The sequence below is a fragment of the Falco cherrug genome, chromosome 14 (assembly GCF_023634085.1).
Source record: "Falco cherrug isolate bFalChe1 chromosome 14, bFalChe1.pri, whole genome shotgun sequence".
NCBI lineage: Eukaryota > Metazoa > Chordata > Aves > Falconiformes > Falconidae > Falco > Falco cherrug.
The window spans coordinates 20,839,082-20,852,844 of NC_073710.1; the positions used below are offsets into that span (position 1 = coordinate 20,839,082).

At 36.3% G+C, this 13,763-nt stretch overlaps 1 protein-coding gene across 4 annotated transcripts in view; it reads left to right on the top strand.

The window, feature by feature from the left end:
• BANP (BTG3 associated nuclear protein) overlaps window positions 1–13,763 on the top strand; it is a 152,610-nt gene that overhangs the window by 34,479 nt on the left and 104,368 nt on the right. For 3 of the 4 annotated variants that reach the window (XM_055726626.1, XM_055726627.1, XM_055726629.1), the window contains 2 exons: window positions 1,709–1,936; window positions 2,593–2,768. In XM_055726626.1, coding sequence (XP_055582601.1) covers window positions 1,709–1,936; window positions 2,593–2,768 — 404 coding nt within the window. The remainder of the gene's footprint in view (window positions 1–1,708; window positions 1,937–2,592; window positions 2,769–13,763) is intronic. The other variant, XM_055726628.1, reaches the window with a different exon arrangement.

Below are 13,763 nucleotides of genomic sequence, written 5' to 3' on the forward strand. Positions count from 1 at the left end.
GGTTATTTTTTTTTTTTTTTAATGTTCAGTGCTGGTATTGAGAAAATAGAAGTTGCCATTTTTTTTTTTTAAAATAAAAAATGTGCGGTTGTTTTCCCCTTCATAATGGGGAAAATTTTGAAAAGGTGACCATGAAAACATTGAAAACCCCTATACTCTAGATAGCAACTAAAAAAAAACCCAACAGAAAACACTCATTTACTGCTTAATACAATTTGAACTTCAAAGCTATAGTACAGTCTGTACTTGTCTATGATCAGACAAACATCTTCCAGAGCTTCTCAAGGTTTGCAGTCCGACAGATCATTGGCAGTCCATGCGGAATCCCATTTGTTGCTAGCAACAGATGCAGTTCTTGTAAGAGGGAGGCAGGGCATTAGGCTCCGGGGCTTTTTGTATGCAAAACCGCTGTGGTTAACCATTTTATCTGGGCTAAAGTTGAGATCCATTTATTGTTAGCTCTTATGACAGTTTCTTGTCTTTTCTCTAGGTCTTAATGATGGATATCCTAGTGCCTAAAGTCTTATGTAGACACATGAATATTCAAGCAAGCAGGCACTCAATTACAGCTGAAATAAACAGAGTTGCTGTCATCAGATTTGTTTAATTTGTTTCAATAATTAGCTGAGGACTACAGTTAGGAAAAATAAATGACTGTCAGTCATGTTTGAGATGTTGGACCAGTAAAAACAATAGCGGACTATTTACTGTGGGAAGCAAAGAGAAAAGAAAGCCTTCTCTGACACTGAAACACAAATTATCTTCCAAGTTTTCTCCTGAAGTTTACCATGAACACAGTGAAAACAGTCTTAAATATCAAAACCATGCCTTAGAATATTGAGTAATGGTGTGGGAATAACGTTAATCTCTGAAATCAAATTATAGGATAAGATGCATGCTGGAGATAATTATTTACTTCATATTTACTTCTGTATTATAGTGTAGACTTAGTGCGTTTTTCTGTGCAACACTTCTCTAGTTATTTCCTTCTACATTGTCATCATAAGTGATAAAAAAGGCTTTCTGGTTTCTCACACGCTAAATGCTTTTCTGTTGCTTGTTTCAGATTTTTTTTCTTTTGTATGTGAAATGCACGTAAGAAATGGTTTAGTTTTGTCATTCGTTAAAGTTACAGTCTGTCCCTTTTCTGCTCTGATGCCCTAGTACCACACTTGTCTCCCTGCCCTCCACAAGCCCCCAGCACTGGAAGACAGTATGTGCTTTTTAACTCAGCTCATAATCCAATCAATAAATAATTTAAAAATTTATTTCATAGGAATTGTCCTACTGAAGATGGTGTATTACCGTGTGAGCTGGCCGTAGTCTCCCTCTGAAAATGCTCACTCTCAGACCTTGCAAAAGAAGAATGTGGTTGCTTTTTGGAACTGCGATTTGCAAACTTTCTCCTGTATATCTTGAGTTGAATTCTTTATCGCTTTGCCAGGGGTTGTGGACTTTTATATAATTCCATTGAAGCCATCCATCCTCTGAAAAAAAATTTGAGTACTTGAGATGGTACAGATGTCAAATTCGATGGATTACCAGCTTTAGCATTGGATGCATAACCACGATGCTGGGATAAAGAGCGAGGCTTAGAGGCATTCTCTGTTTTTAAGTAGACTATTTAAGCCATAAGACTGTGTTAATGTATTATTTATAAGGTTTGTTCCTTTACATTCCATTTTCCTTTCTGATTTTTGTCTTGTAGTGTTGTCCCTCAGACCACAGTAATACTGAACAACGACCGGCAGAATTCAATTGTAGCCAAGATGGTTGGGCAGGAAGAACCATTGAGCAGAGCAGCGGATTCTCTGGAAAATATCCTTAGCAAGTTAGTAGCAGTTATGGGAATCCTCCCCATTCCTTCCCTCCCTGGTTTGACAGATCAGTATCAGTTTCTGCAGCAGTTTGAAGTGGAAAATAAGGAATGTTCTAGGTAATAATAGTGGGAAAAGCGTTGAACTGGTACTTGAATGTGTTATTTGGCTGACCGTTCTGCCTAGGGAAGCCTCTTATCAGCAGTATAGGTACACTCTTGGTTTGCTCTGGTTGGGGAGAGAACATCCTGGAGGATCTGGAATTAGTTCAATGGCAGCAAACAGTTGAAAGAAAAAGTGCCTATAGCTACATATTTTTTACAGATGTACGATTGCTTGGGAACATGCCAAGATCCTGTATTTAACCAGCTGAAGAAGGAATATGCAGCAGCCCGGGAAGGCTTGTTAGAGTTTGTACAATCTAAAGCAAATTTTAAATTAAGTGGAACTTGAGATTCTGGGTAGAAGCTGTTAAATAATATGTTGTAATAAATTATTAAAATATTTTTGTTTTGCACACGAGGCCTAGGCTTTTCCATTGATGCAAATTTAGAAAGTATGCATCTACATTTTTTTTTATTTCTTCTGCTATTTTCCTTCCATTTTATTTTGTTGTGTAGCTCTGAGTTATAAACAGGAGTAGGCTTGTGTTTAAAGGAGCATGCTTTTGTAATGCATTTACTTTTGTCAATTAGTGCTTTTAATTCCCTTATAATCAGTCGTCTTTGGTCAAGGATTGTGTTTTCCCAAAGTTACATACTTTTCTTTTCCATAGTGCTGTTCCTGGACGTAGGCAGAACACCATAGTGGTGAAAGTGCCAGGGCACGATGACAGTCACAATGAAGACGGAGAGAGTGGCTCTGAGGCCAGTGACTCAGTTTCCAACAGTGGACAATTAGGAAGCCAAAGTATTGGGAACAATGTCACGCTTATTACGCTGAACTCTGAAGGTATGCTGATCTAACTGTAAGGCTACTCGAGCAAAGTCAATGTGGTGGTGGAATGAACTAAGATTCAACTGGAAGCTTCAGAGATGGTATCATGGGTCCAACCTTGAATTGTTAGGCAATACAGCAAGCATCAGATATGAGTGAATGAATAGGGTTGTTTTTTTTTAATTATTTTTACTAGTTTTGCAGGCAGAACAGCTAATTAAAATTCCTTATAAAAATTTAAAAAGTATGCCCCACTACAGCAGAGTATTTTTCTATTTTAAACCCTTTAACACATGCAACCTGCAGGATTTCCTGTCACCAAGTTGGAATATTGTTTCAGGAAAAAAAATGTCTTCTCTGGGAAATAAAATCTACTAGTCTATCTCGTCCTGAAACTTTAATAGTCCACTTGTGTAATTCTCATGAACGTGAAATATTTATTTTAGTGAGTGCAAGCAATTTTTATAAGGAAATTTATATTAAAAAGAGTGTTAACAGGATAGTGTGTAGTGTCAGATTTTTCTGAAAATTCTTTAAGCCTTGGACACAGAAATCAAATGTAGAGAAATCTAAAAATTTTAGATTAGCCTAATAAAGATATTCTATTTTATGTGGTTTGAAATATTGGAATAAATGTTAATTGCTATTATTTTAATCAGAAACAAGATGATGTAAGGATCTCTGAGTTTTAGGTGAAAACATAAGATAAATTAAAATTTGAAAGTATCAGTGATTTTGTTTTTATGCAGATGTAACTTGAATCCTAGAGTTCAATTTAATAGTTTTCCTAATTATTTTTTAAAACTTATTGATTGAATATTTACTGAAGTGTTATTCTGGATGTGGTAGTTCATATTTACATTGATGTACCAGAGAAGAATAAATTACTTCAGGGTAATTATTGCAGCAGAATGCACTTAGGAGGTGACCCTTGTAATTAAGAGGTAAATGCATTGTCTTTTTGATCTCTTAACATTGAAACAGAAGGACTCCTCAATTAGGAGTGATTCAGTTTCTTCTGCATGATCTCCAGCCATTGGTAAAAGCGTGTTGGGTGTGAACAAGTTAGGATACAATTAGTGGTAAGAATTAATTCAAGGTAGCCAGAAACTGAGTATTTAAGAGTTGCATTCATAGATTTCAGAACTGACTAACAATTTGACTAACTAATTTGACAACTAAAACTCTGATACTTGGAGAACTTCAGAAGTCAGTCTACTGGAAGTCTTATGCACCAAAGACAGTTTTTGAAAATGTTGTTCTAAGGCATATGGACTTAGGATTCTTTGACTTTTATGGATATTTGTACAACTTACGCATATTATAAAGTTAGGCTCAGTCTATTTGCGTGTTGTGAGACAAAGTTGCTTCCAAAGGGTGTTTAATTTTGGGTTAATAGGGTGCTAAAGGAGACTGAGACTGTTTGAGGAGTTCCCCTCAAAAATATGGTCAGATTACAGATAGTGCTGATATTTTGATGTGAAAATATAAAAGGTACTCTTTGTGGAGTCTGTTAATATTTCATACAGCTCTGTCAGCTATACCAGGAACGAAGTTTCTAACGTTAGGAGGCTATTTGTTGTGTACTGCCCTTTTTGACTTGGTTGGCACAGATTTGCACAGACAAATGTGATGTTGGCCTTTTATGCTATTGTTGTATATGTAAATTTTGAAGAAACAGGTAATCCATTAATGTCTTCAGATCTGATTTTCTTCAGACCTTTAGAACACTCATCCATTAAAAATCTCTCTGAGATTGATGAATGCTTTGAGAATCAGATTAGTAATCCCCCACACCTACCTCTTCTTGCCCTCACAAAGATGAGAGAGGACCGCTGGCACAGAAGGAATGCTAAACGAACTAGCCTGCAGTATGTCACAGAAATTAAATTATTAATAAAGGAAGTGATGAAGAATAATAGGTCTGTTGTGCAGACTTGTTTTCTTCAGCAGTAAAAAGCAAAAGTTACAGCACCCATCAGCTTGCTTTCATCGGCTGTTGAAGAATTCTGAGTGACTTGGAGTTGCTCAAAGGAATCTCGATGGATTGTAAAATACAAATGGCATACTTCAGCCCTTAGGGACTGAGACTAAACAACAGGCTTTCAGCAGGACTCCCATCCATCATCTCGTGTCCGGAAAGCAAAACTAAATCGTGTTTATAGTTGGGCTTTAGCTGACTTTGAATATGGCATTGACCTGTGGATATATCAGAATTTAGTTAATAGATTTATGTAAAGACATTGTTTGCACTCTGCAGGCTGTTTTCAAAGAGCATTTAATCACGTAGGATAGTTTAAAAAATATTAGTGTTATAGCATTTCTATTCCTGAAAAAGAATTACATAGAAGCATAGAGCCCAGTTCCAGTAATGGTCTAGGATAAGGTTGTGTTTTTGTTGGTTTTTTTTTTTTTTTTTTTCCTGACTTATGACTTTATTTGATCTTCAGTGTACATTACTCTTCTTGCATGTGCAGTAAGGTGTGTTCTGTCTTTTCTTTGAGCAACAGTTACTTGATTCTTTTGCTTTTCAGAAAACTGAAAACGCTCATCCGTTTTCCAGATAGGGTTAATGGTCGGACAAGCATTGATTTTAAGATGTAGTATTTATGAGCTGAAAGCATGTAGACATACTGAATCTCTGATTTTTGTGAAATTTTGTGAATTTTTTCCAAAGTTCACTTCGGGATAATTAATGTCCTTTTGTATAGGGATAGTAGAAATATCAACACCTGACATATTCATTGGACTGCAGTTCTAAAAGTGGAGTAATCTTTCACAATTGAAGATAAAACTCAGCAAGAATAGAATTGTTCAGTGTTGAATTACCAGTTAAAATAAAATTAAAATAGGCTAGAAGGCTTACTAGTAAGTGACTTACTATATTTATGTCATATTTTTGGCATAGAAAATACCAAGTGTATCTTTATTCAGCCAACTAAGAAATAGTGTTTTTTCATTTAACGTGTAATTTTACCCCATGGATTCTAATAACTGTCAAAAGTGATTAGTCTGCTGTTGTTTTGAATGAATATGTTAGAGTGTGTTTCTTTTCTCTAACTTTATTGTACCCCAAGTGGATCTTCTGGTATGGATGGTATAAACAGTAGTGTAAGTTTAGTGCTTTAGTTGTAAAATTACTTCTCTGCGAATGGGAGGGTAATTTAATACTAAGATCAAAGCTCAAAACTCTGTTTTACTGAAGAAGATCTCTTCCTCCAGAAATACTGTTCGAAAGAACTGAATGCCATTGAGCCTGTCAGAGTTTAAATGGGGAAGGGACATCATTTTAAAATTGATTAACTTTGAATCTTTGGTTTCTGGAGATCTGGATTGGAGCCTTCATTTAAATCCTACTGAAACAAGGTACCGAATGAAGAAGCCCACGTGTGACCCACTACCGAACTCACATTAGAGTAGAAGTGAAAAAGCCAAAAGGCCTTAAAGCAGCAAACGTGCAACCTACCAAATAAAACTGTGTCCAAGCTGCTTTATTCCGGTAATTTAAACTGCATAAGCAGTGCTAAAGTATTTAATTGTAAGTGCTGTCTGTAAAGTCTAATTGACTTAATCATCGCCCATCTCTTTTCTCTTTATTTTTCTGATTTAGTAAGAAATCTCCTTGTATTTTTACATGGTATGTTGATGATCTTTTAAGAGGTCCTCACTTCAACTGGGAGTCATTGTTTCAAACCAGAGATTTTTATGTTGTTTAATTATCTTGGTTACAATTTTAGCTAAGGAGTTCTGATTTGGACAAGTGTTTGGAGAGCAACTCTTACAGTTGTGGAACTGTCCTTACCCACAGTGCACTCAACTAAATAAATCTCAGGTCTGGTTAACCTTTTTTCCCTCTCTGTCTTTTGAAACTTCAAAGCTATAGAGGTAACTCGCATACCGTGGTAGAAATGCAGCTAAGCAGTTTACGTCAGGAAGTATACCTTTGTGTTTTGATATAAATGTTTTCTTTCTGAAGAGGCTTTTAGAAATTTGAAGTACACAGCTGTTCCCACGTTTTTAGAAGTCTGTTGTGTGGTGGTTATTCTCTGAATACATGAACATGTCTGTTTGAGCAGAAATGTTTTCTGGAGAAAAGAAATGACCTAACATGAGTTATAGCATGACCTGTCAAACTTACAAACCATTTTACTGTGTGAGTATCTAAAGAATTTTGATAGAGGCTGATTTTTTGAAAGGTTTTAGTAGATAAAACCAATGTAAATATAATGAAAATTAATGTTTTTGCTGTATTCGCCTGATGCACTGTATGCTTTTTCTTTAATCTGGAGGAAACCTGTGTTTAAAAATACAGGGAACTTTTCTTGTTCATCGTCCTCTCTTTGTTTTTTATTTTCCCCCACCATGGATTACACATCTTTCTCATTTAATGGAATAAGAAAAAATATATATTACTAAGAAGTGTTTAAAGTAAATGCCAACAAGTGATAGATGTGTTTTTCTCTTTTAAAAGTCCAGTTAATTTTGACATGAATGTGTTCTTACTGTATGTTTTGGAGTACAGCATATTCTCAGTTTAAACAAAGTTGTGCTTTTTTTTTTTTTTTTTTTTAAATCTTGTACTTTCTAATTAGGCTTAAAAATGAGCAAATGATTAATGAAGAACATTTTTGAAACATCGTTTGGGCCTGATGTCTATGTACATGCTGGTTTTGTAGATCTTCAGGAACTGTTACAAAAACCTTTTTTGTCCATTTGTGAGTATTTAGTTGTGATGTGTGTTAAATGGTTTCTAACGCGGTGACTTCTGTCCATCTGTTCAGCTGTGGTTGGAAGGGAGTCAGTATTTCTCAGGTGCATTGGAGCTGTGCAGAATTATGTGACTTAAATGTCATGGGCACCCTCCAGCTCAGTGCAGTTCACTGTATTATGTAAAGCAGAGAGAGCACAGATAGAGATTTTATTAACTTCACTAGTACGGTTTTGGAGTGGGGGAGCCGTTAAGTTTTATATACTAAACATGCTGAAATTTATTTTTTACTAATTGTGTGTGCTAAATGAAGCGATGGCATGATTCTGTTTTCCTCGTCAGTTTTCAGATACTGTACTACTTGCACTTTCAGGGTGGTAAGATAAGGAAAAGAAGAGGCTGTTATTTTGAGGAGACTACTTTTCTGTGCTTTCCAGAAATGTTGTACATTTATAGAGGTCTGTAGACTCTGATAGAGTAGACCGTAGACTGGGTTTCCACAACCTAAAATGCAGCTGGTATTCAGTCCTTCTTGCACAGAACTTAATTTGCGAATTGATTCTTTAGGCCCTTGGCTAATTATGTGGTAAGAAAGACCTTGTGTATAGTCTCTGCTCATGACAACATTCATTCTAACATTGTTCTTTTGGATTTTGCCTTCCACTGCGAAAAATAGTATCGTGAAGAACATTAGATCCACACTAGTTTTAAATTACAGAGGTTTTAAACCTATGATATTAAGTACCTATATTGTTTTCTGACTTTAATGAATTCTCTCGTACTGGTATGTGGCTGTAATCCTGTCAAGGGTTGGTTTTCAATTGCCTAAGCTATAACCTGGCAGCTGTACGCACTTTTATGCTCACCACAAATCTGTTAGAAAGTATTCTGACATTCTCAAATATATTTGTCTAAACTTTTTAACTGAAGAGTTTTGTCATTGGATAAAGAAAAGCAAGCTGCAGTAACGATGAAGGAGTAAGTTTTGTTAAGAAGGGTGAGTAGATTTCCAAATGCTTAAATGGAACCTTTTATGTCCTGAATAGATAACATCTCAGATGAAAAGTACTCTTTTGTCCAGGCTCCAGTTACCTCCCGGCTTATTTACTGTGAGGTCTCCTCTGCGGCCTTACATTCAGAAAGCTGTTAAGATTTTCCAAACTCATCATTTTAACCCCATCATCTTCTGCTTGTATCCCTTTCCCTACTCCGTGGCACCCTTGTTCTCAAGGAAGACCTGACCCTTTGCCATCCCCAGTCACTCCTAGAGTTGCTCTGACTTCCTCAGCTATAGGTGACAGGTTTCCTTGCTTGTAATTTTTTCACAGAGACTTTTATGCTTTCTTCTACTTCCCTGGGAGGCGATCCTTATAACTATATACACCCCCCTCCCTCAATCTCCTGTCCACAATACTCACTAATAAAATTGTCTTTTCTCATGGTGTTTATGTAAAACTTAGCCATAGTTAAGACACATTTCTTTTAAGATACTTTAAGATACAGTCTGTTTTGGGAATGCCTACAAGCTCAATGTGTGTTGTCACCTGCCTGCCTCTCTAATCTACCTATTGTCTCCTGTGTTATTCTTGGATTGTAAAATTCCTGGGTAGGGATGTTGTATTTGTTTTGTACTTACAAAGTGCCTTCTGCAACGCTTGATTCCGATTTAAGTATGTTACGCTCTTGGATTTATGGGAAACTGTCAAAAAGTGTGGCGGTTGCTTACTTGTGGTTTCTCATTTGTTGGGGAAACCGCTTGGGACTGATGCATAAAGATCACTGTTCATAAATAACTTTCTGGTAGGTCTTGAGCTTGCACTTAGTAGCAGTTTCAGAATTTTACATGAAGTACTATTTTGTCAAGAAACAAGTGCAAACAGCAGAAAGCAAAGAATGGATAATATCCAAATACATTTACTGCTTTTGCTGTGATCAGGCGTTTCATGTTTCCTCTGAAGGTGTTGAATTTTACTTTGAAAAACTTGACAAGAACTTGCTCTAGAATATTGCTAAAAAATGGAATTTGCTTTTTAATGCAGTTTATGTACAGAAAAAATACTAACTTAAGCCTGCTTCAGTTCAGTTCACCAAAGCTCAAATGTTGAATACTTACTATTCAAAAAAAGAATAAGCTATCGAAGGGCACTGTGATACTTGCAGACTTCTCTAGGAGATATGACGAGAGCATTATTTTGCTTAATGCTAGATACTGCTTTCAAGAGTCACAAGGTGCTTCAAGATGTAAGGAATATTGTATAATACTGTTCTTACACATATTCAGTTTATGGCAACATTTAAAGTACTTAATCTGTGACTTGCTGTACAAACAAGAGGAGCATCTGTTCCTAAAACATTAATGCACATTATGTTATCCATTTAAATCTTTCACAATAGTGTTAGTGTCCTATTTTTAAGATGGAAGGAAGAAAAAGCAGGACCTCTCATCTTTGTAGTGTAAGAATGTCCCATTCAGCGTTACTATACTGCTTTAAAAGCAGATATTTTTAAAAATGTCTATGCTCAGCAACTTCAAAGCCTTGGCTTTAGAAGGAAACACACTGTCCTTAGTGTCTCCCAAGTATGTGAAATGGTCTTGAACAGAGCTCCATGAAAGCTGGTTTTAAATGATATAAATAAAACAGCATGATCCATTGATTTAGAATTTGATTCAGTGAACTTACCACTTGATACACTGACATACGATATTTGGCACCATATATGATAGTTTTGTATTGTATCTGCTTTCTCTGCATTCCTTTTACTGCAGTTTAAGACTATCAGAAATACAGAATTAGAAACATAAACATGAATATTTTTTGAGAAGATAAGGGAAGACTGGTCTATGTAGTATGTTAATTAAAGGATGAATAATATTTTCCCAAATAATTGTCACACATTCTCTTCAACTTTGCTTCTGAAATAGTCATTTTATGATAGTAGTATTAAATAGTGCTTTTTGGAATTTGCTTTCCAAATGTGAATCCAAGCTGCTCTTTGTACGTGCCCCGGACTTACCTGTTCACAGGGTTTTCCAGTTCACTGTAAGATCAAATCTCACATGTTGTATGATCGTTTGCAGCACTTTGCTTTTGCTGACAAGCTCCTTATGACCAGATACAGACAGCGAGAATGAACATTTAAATAGCAAACTCTTGTACCTTTAAAACAATGTTATTTATAGCTGATGCAAAGACTTTGCTGAGACTTGAGGAGTTTCAGTGGCTTGTTAAGGCCAAAGAAAACTATAGAAATTGAATTGCTTTGATTTGTAATTTTTTTTTTAAATTTTTTGATTATTGGGAACAAACATGAACAATGGTTTCTTCCAGGTATCGGAAATCTGATTTCTGATATGAAACATTTTCGAAGGGTTTTAAAAAGCCATCTAAGTGCATGGATTTTCTCAGTTTTATCTCGATTTTTTTTTTTTTTTTTTTAGCTGATCATTTTAAGTTACAGATGATCATGTAGTAGTCCTCATTTTCTGCTTCTGTTAAATGTATTCCCTGGCCTTCCATGAGTCATAAAGTAAATGAATCTTTTTTGCCTCTCATGGATTTAACCATGTACTAAAACAGAGGTCTTATTTTTAACAGACTAAGCAATCTTGCTGACATTATGCTGGGACTTCTATGCACACTATAGTGTTTGCAGAGACAAGTATGCTTTGGTACTGCGTGCCCACAGGGTTCTTTCATGCTGTGTGCTGTCTGTCAGACAACTGAAGAAACCACGAGCGCAGGATATATTTTCAGAATTATCTTGAATAGTGTACCAGTCCTCTAACTGTAGGGGCTTAGAAGTTAACTTGAACTATGTCTCTGTTAGCCAAGTCCTTTCTGTTGTACAGAAGATTATACCTGAGGCATAAGATTCTTCTGGCTATCTTTCCTTTATATTTACATGGAAATTAAACCCTTTTTATCCCCCATGAGAACAGTCAGGCAAAAAACTCCAGTTCTGTGTTCGGGGTTCCTGATGTTTGTGGAGTTGTGTGTGTTCTATGCTTCCTTTTGCCAGAACTCCCAGTGTCTTAACTGCTTTTTTGGTGGGAGGTTTTGGTGAATGTAGTTTTTTAAAGCCAATCTTCTAACCTTCCTTTTAGCACAAGCTTTAAATCACATTGCTAGATTTGTAGGTTAATGTACAGGCTGATTATCACCCTGTTCCTTACATTTAATGATTGAAAGTCAGTGCTTTGTAGTCACTGTCAGTTATTCACTACCCTTGTGAATTGTTGGGGTAGCAAAAGACTTGGGCTAATGAACAGAAGTTTATTTAAAAAGATTGTTTAATCTTCTGTGCATCAGCTGAAATATTATTTAATTTCTTTACAAAGGGGGGTTCATTTTTGTCGTTAGGATTTTTATTTTAAGGTTGATTCATCTTTCTGCCTTTACTGTAGCTACCAGTCATTTTTGTCTGCTGGGTGCAAATCTGGCATTTGCAGGCTTGTTATTAAAAGAAACACAAGTACTCTGAATAACGGAACATGTTAATTTAAGTGTTTATGTGGGCAGGCATTTCCTTTCGTTTTTCCTAGTTTTAAAGGAGTGACTGATGGTACCTAGCGAGAGAGTGAGCCTAGCTTTGCTTCTGCTCTTACTCCTAGTGTTCGTGTGTCAGTCTAGGGGAGCGTATCCCAATGGAAAAATGTGAGTACCAGTGAAATGTCTGTCATCTCCCTGGGCAGGAAGACACATACACGAGTTGAGAGTGAGTCCGAAAGCCATAGCAACTCTTGTCTGGATTTTGTTTCCTTGACATAGGTTTTCTTAATACTAACCTTAAATCTTGCTGGTCCTGTTTCCATAGAAATGCTTGTTTGCATGGCAGCCCCAGTCACCTCTCATCTTCTTGCGTGTCCCTGCTGAAACAGAGGAATGGTCAGCTGTGTTGTGAGATAAAAGAAATGGACTTAATACAGTAAAAAAAAAGAGTTGAAAACTGTGTTGAAAAGTGAACTAATTCTGGATTCAGTAGAATGGAGATAAAGGCAGATTTTCTGAGCTGAGAAAAACATTGAAGAGAAACTAGGAATTAGTCTGTCATCGAAATGAGCTTCAGAGTACAGAGAGGAAATCGGTTTAGATATCAGGACTTTTAACACTACAAGTAGAAATGATCAAGAGCCACTTCTCTCATGATGTAATATTTGATGTAAAGAAACACAAGGAAGTACCTTTCCACATAGCACTCAAAGTGCATTCAAACTTCAGCAAGGCCATTAGGAAAATTAACAAAAGGAAAATACTTCAGGGCAAAATGAGCGAAAAGCTGTGATTAACTGAAGTAGTGTGTGCATTTGTGCTTTTTTATTTTTACGAAAAGTGTTTTTGGATTGTGTTCTTCATTCCCAGTCCTTCACATGTTATTTGTGTTTCACTAGTCTTTAAGGAATGGAAGCAGCCGTGTATGGTTGTACAATGCCTCCTGACTTGGTATCTGGCTATTACAATGTATGTACTAAATAACTTGACTCATCTAGATTCTATCTAGATATTATGTATAATGCCTAATAATACATGTAAAGTGAGGATAAAATACACATTTCAGTAAGCATAAGAGGATATTTGAGTGCTAGGAGCTTCAAATGATGCAGCTTTAATCAATAGTATTTATGTATTCAATTGTTTAGGGAGAAGTTCCATCAAACTCCCAGTCCGTGTTTTTTTTTCTCTTTCCTTATTCAGTCTGTCTTCACCCATACCACACGACTTGTTCAGTGTAGTTCTGCCTCCCTCCCTCTACTTCGTCTCTTCACCGTTCTTTTTCGGTGCCAGTCTCATTAAATTTGCTCTATGCAAAGTGCTAGATGTGTTGGCAGACCGGTAGGAATTATTTTTACATAAGATAAGGAGTAGTTTAGCTTTTGTGCCCTCAAGTAGCTGTAGTGAGACAGTAGAGTCACGGTTAACTTTAGTCTTGCATTTTCCACTCTAATGTAAAATCATTGTAAAGCAAACTGCCTTTCTGTTGAAGCTTTTAAAGCAGGAGGAAAATGCAAGAGGTAATTCTGTGGGGCTTGTGTCCATAGGTCAGCATAACAAGATAGTGTCTTTTTTCCAGGCTGTTAGCAATAAAAGAAAAGTTGAATGTGGTAAAAACAGTATGTTCTAGACTCTGTGCCAGCTGTGGGAGAAAAAAAAGCAGCATTATTTTGCAAATAGAAAAAAAAAATCTTTGGTGCGTGTAGTAGGTTGATCGCATTTGTTAAACGAGACTGCAGGTGAAAGGTGTTCCTTAAGTAGTAACTCTTATGTCTAATAGTAATTCTGTGAACTGGTAAGGAAGTGAGGTTT